At 34.9% G+C, this 23,917-nt stretch overlaps 1 protein-coding gene and 1 pseudogene across 2 annotated transcripts in view; both read left to right on the top strand.

The window, feature by feature from the left end:
- The window catches only part of PGAP1 (post-GPI attachment to proteins inositol deacylase 1), a 76,705-nt gene extending 62,813 nt beyond the window's left edge, over positions 1 to 13,892 (top strand). For both annotated transcript variants that reach the window (XM_070458488.1, XM_070458487.1), the window contains 5 exons: positions 634 to 769; positions 2,762 to 2,812; positions 3,389 to 3,576; positions 5,038 to 5,142; positions 6,186 to 13,892. In XM_070458488.1, the coding sequence (XP_070314589.1) occupies positions 634 to 769; positions 2,762 to 2,812; positions 3,389 to 3,576; positions 5,038 to 5,142; positions 6,186 to 6,324 (619 nt within the window). In that variant the 3' untranslated portion in view covers positions 6,325 to 13,892. The remainder of the gene's footprint in view (positions 1 to 633; positions 770 to 2,761; positions 2,813 to 3,388; positions 3,577 to 5,037; positions 5,143 to 6,185) is intronic.
- An 8,773-nt stretch (positions 13,893 to 22,665) lies between these two features.
- Positions 22,666 to 23,661, top strand: LOC139032164 (thioredoxin-like protein 4B pseudogene; annotated as a pseudogene).
- Positions 23,662 to 23,917: the final 256 nt, after the last annotated feature.

Here is a 23,917-nt window from a genome sequence, read left to right as displayed (position 1 = left end):
ACTTCTTCCTTTACTTCTTCTGAAGTGCTTCTGACATTAACATTATGAGATGTCTGAGTGCCCTTGAGACTTTAAAAACAGAAAATGATTTCTTTTCATGTCAAGATCAGAATTATATGGTACAGAGCCTATAAGTAATAATTATCTTTAACAATATTTTTTCTCTTTTAGTACTGATATTATCCATAGTATATCTAAATGCAAGAGAAACTAGCACAGTATATAATAGAATTTTAAAATATGTGACACCATCATCTTTATTTTAAAAAGCTTTACTGTTTACCTTGTAGTGATGCTCGCAGATTAGGGCCTGCCTGGTGGCTCAGACGGTAAAGCGTCTGCCTGCAGTGCAGGAGACCTGGGTTCCATCCCTGGGTTGGGAAGATCCCCTGGAGAAGGGAACGGCTCCCCACTGCAGTATTCTTGCCTGGAAAATCCCATGGACCGCAGAGCCTGATAGGCTGCAGTCCATGGGGTCACAAGGAGTTGGACACGACTGAGTGTCTTCACTTTCACTTTAATGCTTGCAGGTTAATAAGGAGAAGCTGGCAGAGCACTATACTGTTTTCTCCTTAATTGTGACTGTTTAAATAACTTACTATGCTTTTAAAATCTTTATTCTTGTTATTCCAGGCCCTCTGAACTTCCTAAAGATATCAAGATAATATCACCAGACTTGCCCATTTTGACAACTGTTTTGATCCTCATTAGCTGGACAACTTGTGGAGCCTTTGCCATACTTCTTACTTATCTTTACTATGTGTTTAAGGTATGTCAAATCAATAAAGCAAGAATGCCTGAGTTGTGTATCAAACAGGCATAGAATTACCCATAGTTGTTAAATTTTTTTTTTCAATCACTGTGGCAGTAACATTCTGTTGTATAACAGGCTTATGTGTAAAGTTTTTTTTTTTTTAACATCTTAACTATTTCAGATATATGAAGTTAACTGTAGAACTGAAGTTACTAATCTGAATTGAGTTTCTTTGTTAAAAACAAAGGGAGGGGAGGAGATGTACTCTGTTTTACATTACTTGATGCTTTGGCAAATAATGTTTTCAAAAAGAAAAACATTCTCCTAAAACAGTTTGTTCATAACTTTTCTTTGAACATGGATAATAGACAAAATAAATCGTTATGTCAATGGGATCAAGTTGTTGAAACATGCTGAAACATGTAGAATGTTACAAATGTTGCTGAAGAATGGTAAGACTATGATAAAAATAATTAAGCTGGTAATTTTACTGAGGAAATGAAAAATGCTTCTAAAAAGACTGACAGTTTTGCAGGAAAATTCAGGTTTATATAGTTGCATGAGCTCCACATTAACCTTATGTAGAATTAGTTGATATCAGAAAGGATAATAATTTTATTCCTTTTTATTTTTACTAGCTTATTTGCATCTGCACTTACTACAAATGGGCTTCCCTGGTGGCTCAGACTATAAAGAATTTGCCCTCAATGCAGGTGACCCAGGTTCCATCCCTGGGTCAGGAAGATCCCATGGACAGAGGAGCCTGATGGGCTGCAGTCCATGGGGTCACAAAGAGACAGACACAACTGGGCAACTAACACTTTATCACTAAATACATGCCATTATAGGTTACTTTCAGTTTTTTAAGGAAAAGTATGACCACCAGAAAAAACTATTCAGAATTATTTTGATTTATAAATATAAGTTAATTTGATTTCTAAATACAATATTTTTAGTTTTTTAGGTGAATATTTCAAACAACTGACACAGTAAGAAAAACTTTCTCAGCTGTGGTACATATACACAATGGAATATTACTTAGCCATTAAAAAGAATACATTTGAATCAGTTCTAATGAGATGGATGAAACTGGAGCCTGTTATACAGAGTGACGTAAGCCAGAAAGGAAAACACCAGTACAGTATACTAACGCATATATATGGAATTTAGAAAGATGTCAACGATAACCCTATATGCGAGACAGCAAAAGAGACACAGATGTGTAGAACAGACTTTTGGACTCTGTGGGAGAAGGCGAGGGTGGGATGATTTGGGAGAGTGGCATTGAAACATGTATATTATCAAGTGTGAAACAGACCGCCAGTCCAGGTTCGATGCATGAGACAGGGTGCTCGGGGCTGGTGCACTGGGATGACCCAGAGGGATGGCATGAGGAGGGAGGTGGAAGGGGGGTTCAGGATGGGGAACACATGTAAATCCATGGCTGATTCATATCAGTGTATGGCAAAAACCATTACAATATTGTAAACTAATTAGCCTCCAATTAAAATAAATAAATTTATTCAAAATTTTTAAAAAAAGAAATACTTAAGCACACCTAATAAATTTGTAGACTTTCCCAGGTTCTTGTAAACATTTTACCATTCTATATAATTGAGTTTCGATTTTCAAAGATTTAGATTATATAACATTTGTTAAGATGTTTATACTCTGCTGAATATAATCAAATTTTTGGCTTACATGACACTTTAAGTTGCATTAGCAAGGCACCATTCAAGCATTGGGTCACAGTGTGGAAAGATTAACATTATATACTAGCCCCAACATACTCTGATTTTGTATTTTGTTTCTGATTTTTAATCCATGATAGCAAGCACATGTAACTATTATTTATCTTTTCTAAAAGAATGTTTTTAAATGTTGAAATGGATTTTTATTTATTTATATTTTTAAAATTTCAAATTATAATGCTTCTCAATTTCAATAAAAATGGTTGTTTTTTTTTTTCAAAATAAAAGTAAAATTAATGTCTTTTCTTTTTCATAGATTGTTCATCTGCAAGCCAGCCTAACAACTTTTAAAAACAGCCAGACTGTGGTAAGTTTTATTTTCATAACTCTATAGAACATGGAAAAACATAAAAGTTTATTTTTTTTTAAAGTTAGAATTTTACAATATTTAGAAGGTATTATGAATTTAAATAGCTTTAAGAAAATTGAACCTAATGAATATTAAAATAAGACAGAGATTGTCATTTAATTTGATGTTAGTACTTAAGTTGTTTTTGTTACCAAAATTATCTCTTAAATTTTATTTCAAGTAATTACTTAAGAGGATATAGTTTTAGCAGTGGAAATAGCAAGTCAATGGAATAAGTTTTATAACTGACAACTGTTTTAAAATACTTTCAAATAAGATTTTCAGTATTTCGTATCAGTTTGGTAATGAAAAACTGTATTTATTCAGCTGTTCGATAATTGAGTATGATTCTAAATCGAGTACATAATTTTAATATCTCAATGTTTTTGCTTTATTGCTTTATAGAATCGTATTTCGTATCAGTTTGGTAATGAAAAACTGTATTTATTCAGCTCTTTGATAATTGAGTATGATTCTAAATCGAGTACATAGTTTTACTTAATATCTCAATGTTTTTGCTTTATTGCTTTATAGAATCCCAAACACTTGAGAAGAAGTGAAAAAAAATCCAATCACCATAAAGACTCTGCAGTACACCATCTCCGTTTATCTGCCAGTGATGCTGAAGATAGTCTTTGCATGCACAGTACTTTGATTAACTTATTAACATGGATTGTATTACTCAGCATGCCATCTTTAATTTATTGGCTAAAGAATCTTAGGTAAGATTTATTTATATAGTTATAATGTATGTGTTTAAGTGATAAATATCTGTAAATAGAGACTTGCAAGATTCCTAATGATTCATAAAACTTTCTCAAGAACAAGAAGCTTTTACCTGAAATTTATTTTTAGCATATTCACATTTTCTTTTTTTCCATGAGAATATAAAATTCCCTAAAGTCTGCCCAATAGGGGGGAATCTATTTTTTTACTTTTCCTTTAACCTTTTTTGAGTCTAGAAATATGTGGAAAATGTGCTTTATTTTGCTGACTTAAGGTATTCTTAGTGCTTTAACATTTCTACTTATGATCAATTTTATATTGAGGGGAGGATAAATGCTACATTTAAAATAACAGAAATAATGAAGGAAGTGTGTACTTTCCTGATGTGTCCTACACATCAGGTATTTCACTACTGAAAACTGTCATTTGTGTCCTAGGTTAAATGAAGCCTAAAAATTCCTCTAAGGTTATTTCTAGAATATTTAGTTTTTAGTAAATTGTCTTTTAAAAAAAACTCCCTTATTCAGTTAATAGTGAACTCCTGACTAATATAGATTTTAGAAATGATGTAAAATTTTCAAATTATCTACACATTGGAGGTGGTTTTTTTTTAAAAGTCAGAAATCAAAACAAGTTCAATAAATTAAATCACTGGTTACCAGATGTTAATATCCTTCCTCTGTCCCTTATTTTGGGCTTCCCAGGTAGTGTTAGTAAAATACTTGTTTGCTAATGCAGGAGACTTAAAAGATGCAGCTTCGATCCCTGAGTTGGGAAGATCCCCCTGAGGAGGATATGGCAACCCAATCCAGTTTTCTTGCCTAGAAAATCCCTTGCACAGAGGAGCCTGGCAAGTTATGGTCCATAGGGATGCAAAGAGTCAGACACGACTGAAGTGACTTAGTAATAAGTCCCTTACTTTAATCAAGGTCCAGATTTTTGATCAGAGATTTGGGGAGAAAACCACTTCAGGAGCACAAATTTATGATTCTGAAAGGCTGTAGGTATCTCACTCAATTCAAGAGATGAGAATTTGGATTTTAAAAAATAAGGGACAATAAATTTAAAGAAAAAATAAGGGACAGTTACTTTGTGTAAACTTTTATTTTTTTATCATATTTAAATAGAATAACTTAAATATATTTTAAATAATTTGTTTTATGAAATATTATCTCTATATGACCTTTCAGGCATATACTTACAGAAAGGAAATGCTTCCATATTGGATATTTTCATTTCCTTTAGTAGCTTCTGAACATAATTCTCCATCTAAAACCTTGAATATAAAGATGATGTAGAGCAAATTTATTTATCAATGATTTCTTGAGCAATTTAGAACTTTCTTATATCCACATTGTAATTGTAAAGTTTTGAAATTTATTTATTGATTCTGATCATTTAAAATGATGGGCTATGCTTTGTTGATTTATGTTGTTTTTTTTTTCTTTCTGATCTAGGTATTACTTTAAACTTAATCCTGATCCATGCAAACCTTTGGCATTTTTCCTTATTCCAACCATGGCAGTTCTTGGAAATACTTACACTACTTCAATAAAGTCAAGGTATAGTCTTTTAATCTTTATTTTTCTCTCATCTATTCCTGGTATTCTTTTATGTCTGGAACATACCTTTTGTTCCTAATTACATGGACAATACTAAAGGTGATCCCTTAATAGTAGTTAGGTTTATATGCAAATATACAGCTTATGTGCAAATGTATTATGTTTTCTTAATTATGGGTTTTATTTGTTAGTATATAATAATTTTTTTCTTTAAAAAGTTAATCCTTAAAATATTTGATATTTAAGTTTGCTTCCAAGAAAATACAGGAGTTGAAAGTAGGTAGTAATATAGATGAAGTAGAATTGGCCATGACTTGATAATTTCTAAAGCCGGGGGATGGGTCCTTGAGGTTCATTGTACTGTTAATCTACTTATATATATATTTAAGATTTTCCATAATAAAATTTTACCTTTCATTGACTGCTTATTTGCTCTGAGAGTGTTTTCAGTTGATTCTGGCAGATAGTTGCAGGTATTCTAAAATAAAGCAGATCTAGGGTTTAAATCTAAGGCTTTGTGTCCTTTGGTAAATTTCTTAATCCCTCAGTTTCTCTGTTTTCAGAGTAAAAAGGTGACAGTCTTTCTTGATAGTATTTTTTTAATATTTAGTGTCTTGTCTTATATGCTCCTGTTAGGAATTAAAGATTTTTTTTTTTTGGTTGAAGCTTTTTGCTGATATTAAATAGGTTGAAAATAAATATTTCTGTAGCTATATCTTAGTAAACATTATTGATTTTTTTTTATTAAGATAAAACTCTTAAGAAGTCAAATTGCTGAATATAAGTTCAACTAGTATTTTTTTGTGCTTAAAATTTAAAAGAATAAGCAAAACTGGTTATTTACTTAATAAAATAATTTTCTCTTTTCCAGCCAAAATTTATTTATTTTTAAAAAAATATGGACTGTTAAAGTCTTTATGTGAAACATTACTTTATCTAAAATCACATAGAATACTTTACAAAACTGTATGAAAGATTGCTATATTCAGCTTTTGTTCACTGAGTAAGTTAACATTATCATGTATGTTTCTGTCTCTTCACAGTAAATTGTTGAAGACTACTTCACAGTTTCCACTCCCTCTGGCTGTTGGTGTGATTGCTTTTGGGTCCTCACACTTATACAGGGTTCCTTGCTTTGTCTTCATTCCTCTTTTACTCCATGCATTATGCAACTTTATGTAAGATTGGATTTGAGGAATGATAAAGATAATTTATGCCTGTAGGGCCAATATTAAGTGGGAACAACACAGATCCATCAGTGTCAACAGCAAGAGCCTTTGGAGAAAACAAGTCTATTTTTACAGTGTTGAAGATAGGAAATTAGTTTTGTAATGCTTGAGGAAAGTAGTTGGAGCATGGTTTTGTTTTGTGGTATGACATCTGTGTACTAGTCATTTTTGAAAAATTAGTAAAAGGATATGGTGCCCACTGTCTTTGAGGACTCCTCTGCATGGCTAGTCTGCTTGATTGGCCATGCCAGGATCTTCTCCTAAACACTCAGTAAATGTAGCGTTGTTTTTTGTCTCATCACCTCAAACATTCTGCTCATTTCATCAAGCTTTCTTCTGAGAAGTGGGTTACTTTGTATTTGCTACATTATATATATTGAAAAATAAGTCTTAAAAGATTAATGAAATTTAAACTGCTTTATCAGAAATAAAATAGCCACAATCTTTAGTTTTTGTCAGAGTGAACAAAATAGATCTTTTGTTTTCTTACATCTATGAAAATATGCTTTAAGTTCAAAGGAGACATGTTTTTTGATAACCAAGCAAGATTGGTGAATGAAAACATAATTCAAATTTAAAACTTAATTAAAAAAAAAAAACTTAATCTTGCTTTTCAAATAAGAATCTTATTTTGTGTTCTTAGTGATTATCAGGAGACTATTGAAGAGATGTATTGCTAAATTTGAAGCAAATTCTCATAGATATTTATTTATAGGCATTGGAGCAGTTCAGTCATTCAGTCTGTACCATTTTATTTAACTCATTAACCCCATGATTGCCAAGTGTCTCGGGTCGTGATGGGTCACTAAAATAACTAAATTCCAGTAGTCAGAAAAAAACCTCTACATTTCCTCAGTTTTAGTCTCCTATAGGAAAAAAAATCAGCATGATCAAATGCAGTACTACATTTAATGTGTAGAATTAAACTATTAATGGAATAGCAGTGGAAAACTGTTACCCATTAATAGCATAAGTATAAACAATATACCTAAATAAGTTGGAGTATTTAGTCACTAGGTTTAATAGTAGAATCTTAATTTGCCAAGGTAATTACTATTTGACAGATAAGAGTAACATTTACATTTCATTTCAGATTTCAGCTCATTTTTAGAAAGCAGATATAACTCAGGCTGGGGTATACCTGGGTGAGAGAGTCCTTCCTTCCGATGTGTATGCTGTAAATACCCAAAACCTTTCAAGTATGTTCCAGTAACTTCACAGTTGCACTTGTGAACTTGTGTCCTTGTTAGTGCCAAGGAATGTCCAAGAGTACCAGGTTCATTTTACCTGCCGTTGCAACTGAATTCCGTTACGGCCTCTCAGCTGTTACTGCCTGTTAGAGAGTCACCCCCATTTTACTGCATGTAGAGGGTTACCTCATTTCTTTTCTCAGTTGTTCCTCCGTTACTGTTTTATCATCAGTTGAAGAGGATCTTGCTGTCATCTCTGAGAGTTATAAGTTTTTTTATTCTATTGTTCTCTTTCTCAGCATTATGTTCAGTATTCATATTTTCACTTGCTGAGATCATTAAAGGGAAGTGAAAAAAAAAAAAAAAAGCGAAATGATAACCTCATAGTAGACATGGCAGGCATACCAGGCTCTTGTTTGTTTGCTAAAAGTAGCAAAAGGGATTAAAATACAAGATGCTTCTGTGTTCAAACCTGAAAGGAAAGAGTACACTTTCCCATGACATGTCACATACATATTTAAACAAGGATGCATATGCCTAGGTTTAGCTATACACATGCTTGTAACAACTTTTGCACATAAGATGTCTTTTGTTTTTTCACTCAGGTGTAGTTGTATTTCAAGTTACCGGTTAAATATGTCATTTAAATATTTCTAAATCTGAACTTAGTTCCATATACAGAACCTAAGCAAATTCATTAATTAAAATCTTCTAATTTGGCCTGTACTTTCATCACAATTGACAGCTATAATGATTGTGTTTATGTGATCTAAAGTCTCCTTGTTTAGTCATTGCTGCGCATCGGTAAAATGTAACAAGCTTAAATTTCTCATTTGTGGGTAGTGTGTTAGCTTTTAAAGCAGCAGACTGGGCACACTAATTTTCATGAAAATATTTTCACGTGAGTGTAGTTACCATGTAGTCCTAAAGTCCTATTCCAACAAAATATTTCATTTGAGGACCACAGAAAGGATTCTAATTAAGCATGTATAAACAACAGTAGTTTGGGTTCTTATGCATAATACACACACTCACACACACACACACACACTCACACACACACACACACACACACTCTCTCTCTCTCTCTCATTTTCACAGGGTCTTCATCAAGTCCTAATTTCAACCCATGAGAAGGTAGGCTGTTTCTGAAGATTAGTAAAACTAATGCTTCTATCACTTGAGAAAAGGAAAGTCCTTTGTTTTTAAATTACACATTCTTCCAGTCATACCTGAGATGTATATTATTAGCTGGCAAAACAGCACAGGTTTATCAGAAATGTTACTAAAAATGAAACTTCATTGGCAGTTAGGGATTGTCTCGTTTAGAAAACTTCTGAGCTTTGTTGTTTCAACATATTTATTTAGATTTTTTTGAGTTTTTAACTTATAAAAATTACTCCTAGACCCTATTGTTGATACCTAGATCAGATATAGCCTGGACAGGACAAACACTGAGTATTTTCAGTGTTTATAAAGACTCCTCTGGAGTTACTGCTATTATAATTTGGAACAGATAATATGATAGAAATTATTAACACTTTTTTCTTTATCTTTTTCATGTTGGAAATTACACCATTTCTGCTAGCTCTTTTCTTGATTCTCACCAGAATGAAAGTATTTAAAACACTAGTCCTAAAAAAAAAAACCATTTGTGCCTGATTAACACTGACTTGTGTCTCTTCAGTATATATTGAACATGTATTGATTAATCTTTAATTTTTTTAAATTTTTTTATATTTCAGTCAGATAAGTTCCTAGGTATATAATGGAGTACTTCTCATTTGAGCTACACTGTAGTATCTGCATGATTATACAGTAAGGAAAAGAAATAAAGAAGTACAATAGGCCTAGTAAATGTTTTTTGTTGATTATCCTGCCACTCATACAGATGCTACACATTTTCACCACATACACATACTTTCATGAGACAGATTATCTGATTTGTTCATTATCTATCTAGTTCCCATTCTTAACTCTTCAGATTTTTCACTTACAGCATAGTGTATTCTTTTCACCTCATTGTTGATTAGCATTTCTTACAGAAGGTGGTCAAGGGAAATAAAACAACTAAAGGTAAAACTCAGTTTTCAGTTTATTCTTGAAAGCTCTGGAGAAATAGGAAAACACAGAGATGATGAGCTAAGCTAGAACTGTTGCTTCCTGAATCCCAGACCATTCAATTGGCCTGTATTTTCATCTTAAGAATTAGGTGTAAATTAATGTAATATCTTGCTCTATTGTGAGGTTTAGAGCAAAACCTTACAGTGCCACATTTGCAATTTTTTAGTAACTTGTTATTAAAACTAGTTGGGAAGAATTTTTTTAGTGTGTAGGGACTTCTGTGACTTAAGGTATTTGTTGATTATTTTTTATCATCACTTTGTGTTTTCTCTGTGTTTCAGATTTATGAAATTATAGGAAAAAAGATAACCTTGTGAAGTTTTTTTGGGGGGGTCAATTTGAAGAGTATAGCACTCCCCAGGAATAAAAGAAGCAATAAAAGTCTTTGTGTTATGAAATTAGACTCAGACAGAAAACTTCTTGTCATGTAAGATAAATGTAGAAGAAAGATACTTTTACAAAATGCTAAGATGATTAGTAGCTGAAATTTTATCCCAGTCTTTTTGAACAAAGGACATTTCAAGTTCTGTAATGAACTTTTGCTTAATACGTTATTACTCACGCATTCTTTCACAGTATATTTTAACAGCCTGAGGAAATAGAAAACTTGTAAGGCTACTTATGTTCTTTACTTTTAATAAGAATAATAGGAAAGAAAAGTCAAATCAGTAATCCAAATCTGAGTATGTGTACTCTAAATGCTCAAGAATTCACATTTTTTATAAATTATATTATGATTACAGATGACTGAATTTTATATATTAGTAACTTAGTCTGAAGAAGGGAACAAAATTTGGAAATAGAATAAACTGTTATTTCATTTATAGTAGAAATGTAGCAATACACCTGAATTGGTAACATCAGTTTAAAAGTTAGATGATATTCTAAGCTATTGATACATCTTGATTACATTGTCTCTAGCTGAAATTTTTTAAATCAAGTGCAATACTTTCTAAAAGTGTTTCGCATGTCATGCTGCCAAAAATGACTGTTTTGAAATACCAAGTAACCAGTTAATTTCTAATGACTTTGTATGGGACTTGATATATTTGAGTCAGATTTATTCTGTGCTCATTCTGTACATTGTAACTTGGAACACTTCTGAAAAACTGTATTTGTTGATGTAGTTTGATTAGTTAGTGCAAATTTGTTTGCATATGTGAACCCTAATCCTAGTTTAAGAACTCTAGAAGTAGCCATTTTTGTAAAGTTCATATGCTAATTTTTTTAGTGTTATTTTGGTTTTTAGTATTTATATAGTAGAAATGTTACTAGTAAAAGATTTATAGACAAAGCATAGAAGTATTGTTCAAAAGCCTAAATGATAGGCATGTTTTGTATTTCATGTTGTACTTGTTTTATTTCATATTGGACTTTTTACATCCCTTTTTTTAGGGGAAAAAAACACATTTGAATTTTTTTTAGCATAAAGCTCTGCATTGAAAAAGGAACTGTATTCATATGGTTAGCAAAACACACTTTGCCACCAAAGCTAAATGAAATTTTAAAATACCTCCAGATATCTGTGCCAATGAACTTTTCTTACTTTCTTACCACATTGGGATTAAAGCAAAAATAATCTTTTCAGTATTTTTCTTCTAGGACTTATATTAAATACGCAAATCATCAAAATTTATATTCTGTATCCTGATTTTTCTTTGAAAATATATAAAGCTTATAGCATAGTGTATTCTGTCTGATTTCTGAAATAGTGTTTTCTGGTTTTATTGGATGAAAATTAGTTTACCTGATAATGATCTTTCAGTAATTGGTTGAAGAAATCATTTAGGTAATCTTGTTTCAGATTCATTCTGTAAAACTTTAAATTCTATTGCCCTGATCATTTTTAGTACAGGTGTCTCTCATTTATGTAATAGAAAGTTTTTCGTGGAATTTCTTTTATTTTCTATGTTTTTCCATTCATTCCCTTTATACAGTCACACAGGGGAAATTTATTCACTGGAACGCAACATAGTACAATGAAGTAAGCATTGTAAAATGCATCTTAAAGGAAAATATAAAGACAATCAAGATGTTCATGCTGAAGTGTTAACATTGATGTGGGAGTGTACTCATGAGAGAAAAGCCGGAATAGGATAGATTCAGAAACTGTTGTGTTTATATGGTTGAAATTCTTTAATTCCTCTCCTGTAGAAATTTTCACAGGGAATTTCAGTCCCTCATATCACAGTTTTCCCCATAATTTAATGTCAGTTAACTGTTTCTCTGCCCAGGCATGTTGATGCAGTTTGCATAAGTACCCTTGGAAGTAAGGAAGCAACAGATAAAGCCAAATATTCAAATGTTTGGCCTTGATTATCCAATTATCTGGTGGGGGTAGATGATAATAAAAAGATGATGTATAAGATCTAAAAATTCAGTGAACATTATTTTTGGAATGAGTTTGTCCTTTGTATTGAGTAGTTTTATCCTAAATAGGAGATGCCTGTATTTAACATAACCATGCTTTCTTTATAATCAGATATGTATTTATTGGAATATTGGTACAAATAATCTTCTTTGCCTCTACTGTAGAAGGAGAAAAATCCAGTTTTTAGTGTATATAGATGTGTATTTACATTTTAAAAAATATAAAAATGATTTAGATATATTGTTTTGAAGTGATTGTATTACCATTTCTTAAGCTTATGGCTAACTATAAATGTAGCAACATACCCGTGAAAAACCAGACCAAAATTGAATGCATATTAACACTGTGACCTTGAACTTATAGTTGTTTGGGATAAAGCAGACCGTGCCTTAAAATGCTGACAGAATGCCCTGAAGTTTTATAATTGTATATTTTATTATTGGTGGTCTTCTCAAATTGGCCCCAAATCCTTTTCTTTGAGGCTGGTGAAGTAAAAACTTTAAATAACAGTTAATCAGTATTTCCCTTAGTATAAGCTGAACTATTGCTCCACAGGCCTCTCTTAATCTCCATAGTTCCCATTTCAAATTAAAATTAACTTAAATTTCATAGATGTAGAAAACTAAGTTTGGCTACAGTTTTTGAAAATAAATTTATTTTAGGAAAAGATGGTGGCATTTCTGAGAATAATACACATGAAAACATAACCTAAAAATGTATTTTTTTGTCTTTTTAATTAATAATCTATCAAAGACATGAATTCTTTAAGACATGTACTTTTTTTTTTCCCTCAGATTATTGAGCCTTGTATATCAAAGTTAGTTTAGCCAATAATGATTTTTCATTAAATATAAACTCAAATTCATATATATATTTAAACATTATTTTCCCTTTTACTTTTTTTCTTCCTAATTATTTTTAAGATACCAAGAGAAAACTGGCCCCAGTTTTATATGGATTTTCTTTTAATGTAAAGACTTACATTTTCATTATGCTTATTTAGAATAATGGATATAATTTCAGTCAAAGCAAATTGTTCCATTTATAGGACGCTCATGGTCTCTGCTAAAAGATGCCCATATCTCAGAATTTTTTGTGTATTTTTTATTTATAATTTTGAATATAAACTCAGCATTTTTCTTTCTTCTCATTTAACCTCCACTACCTCCCATCAAAGACAAAAATATAGGTTTCTCTGAAAGTGTTTAGAAAAAAAAGTCTTTCCTTAAAGCATGGTCAAATTGAGATGGAAATAGTTTGGGCAAGGGTATGTAATACAGCAAGATACATGGCTATCATGTCAACCTGCATCAGTTTCTGTATTATAGTTAAAAGTTTATAGAGGACAAACTATGTGTTATACTGAGATAGACTCAGTAATCACTAATTTGCAAATCAATAATTTTATTCTCATTCAGAAAATGCAGCACATAATAATACTTAGCAGTGCAAAACAGTTCATCTTATATACTGAAAAATGATTGTCATCTTGCAGATTTTTCCTTTTAAACATGCATGACCTTCTCCAGTACTTTGTACAATGTATGGTATACTAAATACATTTGTGTGTAATTTTGTGTGTACTTTTTGTATGATGTAATTAACATTATTACATTTAACTAGTTGTAATTCACAAAAAGTGCTATTTATTGTACTCCTTAGAGTGTTGTGAATGTTTTTATCTGTGTTTCAACATTATGGTGTAGGGTTTAATAGATGAACATTTGCCTTCAGTCTCCGCTCAGGTATTAATGTGTAGCATTATTTGGTGCTTTCTTTTTAATCTGTCATAATTTGATGTTCTGAATGTTCAACAATAAATTTGGTGAACAAAAACACAGGGTGCAGAATTGCTTACCAGTTCACATACTCCACAATACCATCTCAGGAAAAACCCTTAAAAATGATGTCTTTATGGCATGTCTAGCATTTCAGAAGTTTAAATGCCTAAGCATGGAACATGATAAACGTGACACATTGCAGTAAAGATTGGGAATAGGAAAATTTCTCAAGTTTCCCAATTTGGTATTTTGTAGCTTCCCATATGGGCTTCCTTGGTGGCTCAGTCATAAAGAATCTACCTGCCAGTGCAGGAGACGTGGGTTTGACCCCTGGGCCAGGAAGATTCCCTGGAGAAGGAAGTGGCAGCCCACGCCGGTATCCTTGCCTGGGAAATCCCATGGACAGAGGAGCCTGGCGGGCTAGAGTCAGTGGGGTCACAGAAGAGGACACAACTTAGCGACTAAACAAGAAACTTTATTATAGAATGGGTGGCAGCAGTCAGGTGGGGTAGGACATCTCTTGAGGGGTACATGTCTTCTTACATAGTGATTAGAACAGTGTTTTCTAAATTATGTTAACCAGCATCTCTAAATATATGAACATTTATAAATTATTTGCTTGTGTTAACATTGTATATATTATTAAATATACCCCCAAAGGGTAATTTTTAAAGATGAGAAATACACATCTAGAAGCTTTAATATTTTCCTTGGATACTTTGAGAATTATCTTGAAATACCCAATGTGGAAGCCACTGGTGTGTACAGCGTGAAAGCCTCAAAGGCCTTTCCCATCAGTTTTTTTTTTTTTCTTACTTCATCTTCACTTTCTTTCCATAAGAGATATATTTTATAGTTTTTATTGCTGCATAGCAAATTACAAAATTTACAGCTTAAAACAACACCTATTTATTTACTCACAATTCTGTAGATCAGAAGTCTGTGCACAGACCAGCTGGGTTCTCTGCTCAGAATCACATTTCTAAAGTTAAGGTATCAGTGAGATCTGTGGTCCCATCTGAGACTCATTGGGATAGTTACAGGTGGAGGTTCCTGTTTTCTTGCTGGCTGTCAACTTCCTCCCTTAGAAGGCATGGAGTAGCCTTCATAGTCAACAGGAGAGTCCAAAGTGCAGTACTTGGGTGCAATCTCAAAAACAACAGAATGATCTCAGTTCATTTCCAAGGCAAACTATTCAACATCATAGTAATCCAAGTCTGTGCCCCAACCAGTAATGCCAGAGAAGCTGAAGTTGAGCAATTCTGTGATCTCCAAGACCTCCTAGAACTGACACCCAAAAAAAGATGTCCTTTTCATACGGGACTGGAATGCAAAAGTAGGAAGTCAAGAGGTACCTGAAGTAACCGACAAATTTGGCCGTGGAGTACAAAATGAAGCAGGGCAGAGGCTAACTGTTTTGCCGAGAGAACACACTGGTAATAGAAAGCACTCTCTTCCAATAACACAAGAGACGATTCTATACATGGATATCACCAGATAGTCAGTACCAGAATCAGATTGATTATATTCTTTGCAGCTGAAGATGGAGAAACTCTACAGTCAGCTCAGTCAACTTCTGAGCTCCCTGCTGTGGAGCCTTTGACACAATGGCAGTTTACTCCTCTAGACCAGCAGAATTCCTCTCTGCTGTTTTTAATCTCTTCAACTTCCTTCGTCTCTGACCTTCAGACCCAGATTTAGAGGTCTTTTGTTAGCAGCTCAGATCCACTGGGATGATTTCTCTTGATTAACTCAAAGCCGACCTTAATTATACCTGCAAAATCTTCTGTGCCATGTAAGGTATTTGTATATTCCCATATACAAATTCCACACACACTCTAGAGGCATGGATGATACAAGGTGTGTACACTAGAGAGGGAGAATCCATTTTAGAAGTATGCCTACCATACAATAACAACAAATGCTTAAGTGATATTTATGCCATAGCTTTAATTGAAAGAGCTGCTAAACATAAAATATTTCAGTGAAAAAAAGCTCCTCCATTCTTGGGTTGAATTTTAAACAACCCTTAGAAAAGATGAAAACAGTTTCCCATTTCTGGGTTAGTGTGTGTGTGTGTGAGATTATAATTAGTTTAGAGATGATTTTGTTCTTTCCTTTTTGTTTTAAACAGTTAGAATTTGGATATGGCCTGAAATTAAGGATTAGTAGACTAGTTTGCCTTATCAAGTGAATGGAAACATTTTACTATACTTTCAATAGATATGATTTCATATTGTGTATAGGTCGAGATTAATAACTAACTCAAAATTGCATAAAATTGAGCTTTTAAAAACACTTTAGTGATTTGCTTTTCTCTTCAATATGTTTAGAGAAATAGTTAAGTTTCAGTAGACTTCCTAAATGTACTTAAGTCATAGTATATTGTGTAAATGAAAATGTTAAGTGCTTATTTGAATATCCATGTATATAATTCAACCTATTCTTCAGTATCAAATTGTTCAATGAGGTATATTCACATGCTAAAAATGACTCAGTCATTATGCTTTTTACCTTTAGTGTTTTGTGCCGTTAGTGTTTCCCTGGTGGCTCAGTGGTAAAGAATCCGCCTGCCAATGCAGGAGACATGTGTTCAATCCCTGGGTCAGGAAGATCCGCTGGAGAAGGAAATGGCATCCCACTCCCGTATTCTTGCCTAGGAAATCCCATGGACAAAGGAGCCTGGCTGGCTACATTCCATGGGGGTCACAAAAGAGTCAGTCACAACTTAGCAACTAAACAACATTTGTGCCATTCTGATTATGAAAAAACTGTGGCACGCTAAGAGAAAAACAGCTAGAATGATCTAGAGATTGAAGTGCAAGATTTGACGGAAACAATAAAGGCCTTTTTACTCTGGAGTTGCTCATATTTAGTTTGAAGCCATGTGAGGAGGAAACTTCATGATTCATACTCTTTTTATTCCCTGGCTTACCAGGAAATAACAGCATTTTACCTGGTAGACATTACAGAGATGGTTGCTCTTAAGAAAGTGACACAGGATTGGGATGGAGGAGAGAGGAAGACCTTTCCATAAAAGGTTTGACCTACTGGACAAAAAAAGTAATTTAGTTAAGAAAGGATCTTGGTTTACTCTTTGTAGAAAACCAAAGCATGCAATATAATTTTAAACTAGGAATTTAAATGCATTTAAATGCATAAATTTAGTTTAAATTTAAACTAGGAATTTTAAAATGCATTTTAAACTAGGAATATGTAATATTCACTGCATTGAAAAGCTTTGTTCTAGCTAATTTTTAAGTAGAATAAAAAAGTTTAGTTGTAATTATAAATTACAGATCCACAGAGTACTGTAAAATGAAATATGGTTGTCTTGGACAATGATAACCAAACTTTTTTGGCTGTACACCCTTTTAAAAAGTTTGAACTCTGCCCCCATAAACATAATACTACTATAATAATGCATAAAGTTTAATGATTACAATTGTGATGTGTAATTTTATTGTATATAATATATGTAATTTTAATATAGAAATAGCATCAGATATGGTAAAATTACCATTTTTAATTCTTAATGAGCCTTAGTGACAAAAGACTAGAGGTATAGACACTGATAAATTTTGTTGATTTGTACCTGCATTACTGGTATTATTTTTAAATTTTGTTTTAAGGAGTAGTTTCTGGTGTTTTAAGCTGCTTTATTTTGTGATAGTTATGTTAGTTAAAACTAGATAATATGGTAAATAGTATAATGCAAGAAATTTAACTGGCTCACAGATACTGCAGTGTCACAAAATGCTTATAATAAACAGTGAATGAAAAAATTAGTGGTGTGCTCTGTCATCCTCCAGCAAGCTGTAGAGTTAATATATCCCACACAGTATATGATAAGCTATGAAAAAGGCTCAGGAAGTGAGCTCATTGGTATCAATCCATGTATAAAATGCTAGTAGGTTAATTTGTTAGAGTCAGTCAGTTCAGTCGCTCAGTTGTGTCCAACTCTTGGCGGCCCCATGAACCACAGCACGCCAGGCCTTCCTGTCCATCACCAACTCCTGGAGTTTACCCAGACCCATGTCCATTAAGTTGGTGATGCCATCCAACATCTCATCCTCTGTCGTCCCCTTCTCCTGCCCTCAATCTTTCCCAGCATCAGGGTCTTCTCAAATGAGTCAGTTTTTCACATCAGGTGGCCAAAGGATTGGAGTTTCAGCTTCAACATCAGTCCTTCCAATGAATATTCAGGACTGATTTCCTCTAGAATGGACTGGTTGGATCTCCTTGCAGTCCAAGGAACTCTCAAGAGTCTTCTCCAACACCACAGTTCAAAAGCATCAATTCTTTGGCGCTCAGCTTTCTTCACAGTCCAACTCTCACATCCATACATGATCACTGGAAAAACCATAGCCTTGAAAAGACGGACCTTTGTTGACAAAATAATGTCTCTGCTTTACAATATGCTGTCTAGGTTGGTCATAACATTCCTTCCAAGGAGCAAGCGTCTTTTCATTTCATGGCTGCAGTCACCATCTGCAGTGATTTTGGAGCCCAGAAAAATAAAGTCAGCCACTGTTTTCACTGTTACCCCATCTATTTGCCATGAAGTGATGGGACCAGATGCCATGATCTTAGTTTTCTGAATGTTAAGCTTTTAAGTCAACTTTTCCACTTTCCTCTTTCACTTTCATCAAGAGGCTTTTTAGTTCCTCTTCACTTTCTGCCATAAGGGTGGTATAGAACAGACTTTTGGACTCTGTGGGAGAAGGCGAGGGTGGGATGTTTCAAGAGAACAGCAACGAAACATGTATATTATCTAGGGTGAAACAGATCACCAGCCCAGGTTGGGTGCATGAGACAAGTGCTCGGACCTGGTGCACTGGGAAGACCCAGAGGGATTGGGCGGTGAGGGAGGTGGGAGGGGGATCGGGATGGGAAACACATGTAAATCCATGGCTGATTCATGTCAATGTATGACAAAACCCACTACAATATTGTAAAGTAATTAGCCTCCAACTAATTAAAAAAAAAAAAAAAGAGGCTTTTTAGTTCCTCTTCACTTTCTGCCATAAGGGTGGTGTCACCTGCATATCTGAGGTTATTGATATTTCTCCCGGCAATCTTGATTCCAGCTTGTGCTTCCTCCAGCCCAGTGTATCTCATGGTGTACTCTGCATATAAGTTAAATAAGCAGGGTGACAATATACAGCCTTGACGGACTCCTTTTCCTATTTGGAACCAGTCTGTTGTTCCATGTCCAGTTCTAACTGTTGCTTGCTGACCTGCGTAAGGTTTCTCAAGAGGAAGGTCAGGCGGTCTGGTATTCCCATAAAAACATGAAAATGAATTATGTTTTCCTCCCACACCCCAACATGTTGCCTTGTACACTACTTAGAATGTCCATAACCCCTTTTTGGAGAAACTTATTTTAGGATATATTTTGTAAGCTTTTGAAGTTGTCTTTGATAGGTTTTAATTTATGTTATCCTGAAAGCAAAAAAAAAACTAGGTTTCTAGATCAGGAACTAACTCATTTAAAGCAGTAACTACTCGGTTCCCCTTGTCCTGTTCTTCCTCTTTGAGAGTAATATGAGAAGAGCCAGGTGTGTGTTCACCCTGAATGTTCAGATGGGGATTACAGGAGAGGAACCCTGAAGTTATAAATCTGGAAGTTTCTGTAAACTACATGCTGCCCTCTTCCCCTCCTGAGAGAGGAAGTTAAGCCTTTGTGAATATTGTACAGTCTTAGAATATAAATAACCGTTCCAGTTTTCAAATCCCTATAAAATATAAGCTTGTGTGACTCTACTGAACAGGAGATAAGGGGAAGAAGAGCATTGGAGAGTTAAATGTTTCTGGGAAAAGGAGACATGTCATTATAGCATGTCAATTTCTTTTGCTCAGAAAACCAAACCACACAGAAACATGGAAATATACATGAGGCATTGTTTCCTTGATAGACTTCTTGGAGTGCAAAAATGAATACTGCCTCACTCTATGCTGACATTACTGTTAGAAACATTTTAATGACCAAATGAATTGAGTCAGGCACCTTAAATGTCATGACTTAAAATCCTTCAGCTGTGATCTCTTGGGCAGGGTAGGCAGGAATGAAACTGGTAGAACCAGCACTGGGGACTTCTTTTCTAATATTGAAGTTTGTCAAATCTGTGTGTGTAAAAAAAAAAAAAAATGATGGGATTATAACATGAAGGAGAGAAGGGAAGTAGGTGAGACAAGGAGAAAGAGATCTTTTATAAAGCTGCTGCAAAATTTGAAATACTAGCAATGATGATTTAAACTAGGTTGGAAGCCAGAAAAGAGTGAACCAATTTAAAGCTGACCCTAAAGTCTGGACTCTAGGTTTTACCAACTAATGGGATGTGGTAGACAGTCCTCTTTCTATGTTAGATTTGACTGGGACCTTGCCCGATTCCCTGATGTGTAGTATATCATGAACACAGTTAAAATGTCCTAGGTTGCTGCTAGCCAATAGCCTATCTAATTTTCATTATCCCTAAGATCCTAGTTACCTTAACTACAGGGGGAGGGAGTGGAGAATGGATTTTCTAAGTCTCCATTTTGTTCTTTCTTCATCTTATTGCAATAACTTATGTGAAAATGAAAGTCACTCAGTCATCTCCGACTCTTTGCGACTCCGTGGACTATATATTCCATGAAATTCTCCAGGCCAGAATACTAGAGTGGGTAAGCCATTTACTTCTTCAGGAGATTTTCCCAACCCAGGGATCGAACCCAGGTCTCCCACTTTGCAGGCAGATTCTTTACCAGCTGAGCCACAAGGGTGGCTCACTCTAGTTTTCAATTAACCTTTTTTTTTCTTTACTGTTCCAGTGAGACTAAAATGCAATAAGATCTTTAGGTGCCAAAATGTGACTGACGGGAATCTTCAATCAGAAATATATGCTGTAATTCAACTTTGAAAGAAAAGAAACAGCATAGAAAACCTAAACAGTATAAGCAGTTTCTATTAATAAAAACATTCCAGACTATATTGTGGGGTTGGCACAGACTGCCTTGTCATCTATAATTTCTTCTTCTAGCAGACATTCACTAAGTACCTCTTGTACCAGAGTCCATGCCAGACACATTAATGTTCACTTCTCATTTCATTCTCCATAAAAACCTTTAGAGGGAAGTTTATTATCCCCACATTACAGGGAAGAGTCTCAGAGAAATTAAGCAATATTAATTCTGTCAATATTCTATTTGCCCATAATAGAATTCAAACCAAAGTTTCTAATAGAGTTCTTCCACAGAAGATTTTCAATATGTAATAATCAATACTGATTCTCTTCCTACTCTGAAAATCCCTTCTGACCATACTAGCTATACTTTTTGCTTTGGAGAAAATGTCTCCAATGATACACCCACAGCCTTCCTTATTACTTTCTATACTTTCCCTTAGAGGCTTCATCTATGACTTCAATGTTATATTCTTGGTGGATGATTCATCAAGTCTGACCGTCTTTCTCCCTCAGTTCTGTATCTAAGTGTCTCTAAATCAGTGGCAATATATTTAGGCTCCCTGAGACTGTATCCTCATCCATAAATTGTGGCGATAATATTATCTTAAATATTACTATTAAGTGAGATAATGGACCAAATGCAGCTGACACCTTTATGTTCAAGAAACAATAGGTGCTTTCTTCGTAGTTCTCTAATCTCTAGTTTTCTCTAGATTAAGCAAATTCAGTTGTGACTCACTGTTGAAATTTACAATTTCCCTCCCTCCCTAATTAGCAGCTTTCTTTAGTTTCAAATTTCTATGAAATCCTCCAACTATAAAAGTTGAACCTCCATTCATTTTGATCATGTCTCCTTTGCCTACCACCCAGCTCCTCCTTTGCATACTGCGAGTCCTAAAGAGTCCAATATTTTAGAGCCACCCTTACATTGGTTCACTCTTTATCTGTCTCCCACTCTGGTTCAGACCATCATTACTAGTATTCCTCATTTTGCAGCAGTTTCACAAATGATCTCCCTCCCTGTCTCACCTACTTTCCATTTATCCTGCATAGTCCCATTATCCTTTTTAAAACAGCAATTTAGCATTATTATTCTCTTTTTCAGAACCTTTAAATCTTCCCTCATGTTCTATGGGCTTCCCTGGTAGCTCAGCTGGTAAAGAGTCCGCCTGCAATGCAGGAGACCCTGGTTCAATTTTTGGGTCAGGAAGATCCCCTGGAGAAGGGATAGGCTACCCACTCCAGTATTCTTGGGTTCCTCTGGTGGCTCAGACAGTAAGAAATCTGCCTGCCGTGCGGGAGACCTGGATTTGATCCCCGGGTTGGGAAGATCCCCTGGAGGAGGGCATGGCAACCCACTCCAGAATTGTTGCCTGGAGATTTCTCATGGACAGAGGATCCCAGTGGGCTGTAGTCCATGGCATCCCAAAGAGTCAGACATAACTGAGTGACGAAGTACATGTTCTGTAGGAAACAGTCCAAGCTCCTTGACAGTTTGATCCATTGCCAGTCTTCTTTCCTGGTATTTACCAAAGACACCCATCTCCCCATACAGCCTGTTTCATTTAGGATTAGTTTGCAAGAATTGCAAATTAATGAGTTGTCCTGGGCTTCCCTGGTGACTCAGAGGTTAAAGAGTCTGCCTGCAATGTGGGAGACTCGGGTTCGATCCCTGGGTTGGGAAGATCCCCTGGAGAAGGAAATGGCAACCCACTCCAGTATTCTTGCCTGGAGAATCCCATGGACGGAGGAGCCTGGTGGGCTACAGTCCATCGATCTCAAAGAGTCGGACATAACTGAGCAACTTCAGTTTCACTTTCACTTTGCAAGAAACGGAAAGCCTGAGAAATAGTTGCTTAAACAATCAAATTTTCAGGTTAGAAAGTCCAGGATACCGCTCTGGTGGTCGGCAGAAGGTTGCTAGGCAACGGCTCCATGTTACTTTGAATTGGGGAGGCCGCCGCGTTTGGGGCAGGGAAAAAAAGCGGTCGGAGTCGGTTTCTTCTAGAAAGGGTTGGGGTTGTCCACAACCCTGAAGTGGAAGAGAAGGAGGTGACGTGTACAATTAAAGACCAACAGTGAAGATTGATAATTTGGATTATTTCAACATGAGCTTCCTCTTACCCAAACTGAGTAGCAAAAAGGCAGTAGACCAAGCAATAAAAAGTACTGCAGAGAAGGTGCTGGTTCTCAGGTTTGGGAGAGACAACGATCCAGTCTGTCTGCAACTAGATGACATACTTTCTAAGACCTCTTCCGACTTAAGTAAAATGGCTACTATCTATCTAGTAGACGTGGACCAAACCCCAGTTTATACACACTATTTTGACATCAGTTATATTCCATCTACTGTGTTTTTCTTCAATGGGCAGCATATGAAAGTGGATTATGGGTCTCCACACTAAGTTTGTGGGAAGTTTCAAAACCAAACAAGACTTCATAGATTTGATTGAAGTAATTTATCGAGGAGCAATGAGGGGGAAACTTATTGTGCAAAGTCCTATTGATCCCAAGAATATTCCTAAATACGACCTCCTCTATCAAGACATTTAGTGCTTTTGCTGCCATCAGAGTTGAAGAGAAAGGCCCATCTCGAAACAGTACCTAATTCCAGCTGTGTGGTTTTCCTGAGGTCCTTCAGAAACATGGTCAGCATCCCAGAGAATAAGAGTTTTGACCTCAATAGAAAGTACCGGCCACCAAGCAGCAGACCACTCTGGTGCTGGGACATTTGGGGATGCCCAAGTGTCTACGCCCTGCAGACCTCAGAGAGGTCAAGCCAGCCATGGTCAATTTCCCCAGTGTGGGTATTTTAATTTCTCTGTATATTGTGCTTTTCTTTATTCTTTAAGATAATACAGAATCCTTATAAATTTGGCTTGGGCAGTTTGATTCAACTATGTTTATTTGATACATTGAGTAAAATAGAAAATCAGTTCACATAAGAGCAAAAACACTTGTTTTCTACCCTATGTGTGCATACCCACACCTTCCTTCATCCTCAGCCTCGCCTTCCCTCTGCTCATGTATTTATCTCATGCTCACCTACTATCCCAGGTTCTCTTGGAATAAATCATTCTCTACTGATAGTGGCCAAGTTTGTTTTATCTTCAAGCCTTTTTGGCTCAGAATT

The sequence above is a fragment of the Odocoileus virginianus genome, chromosome 30, assembly GCF_023699985.2.
Source record: "Odocoileus virginianus isolate 20LAN1187 ecotype Illinois chromosome 30, Ovbor_1.2, whole genome shotgun sequence".
In the NCBI taxonomy this organism is placed as follows: domain Eukaryota; kingdom Metazoa; phylum Chordata; class Mammalia; order Artiodactyla; family Cervidae; genus Odocoileus; species Odocoileus virginianus.
The sequence above is the reverse complement of the archived record's forward strand: the minus strand, read 5'-3'. Positions and strand labels throughout refer to the sequence as shown.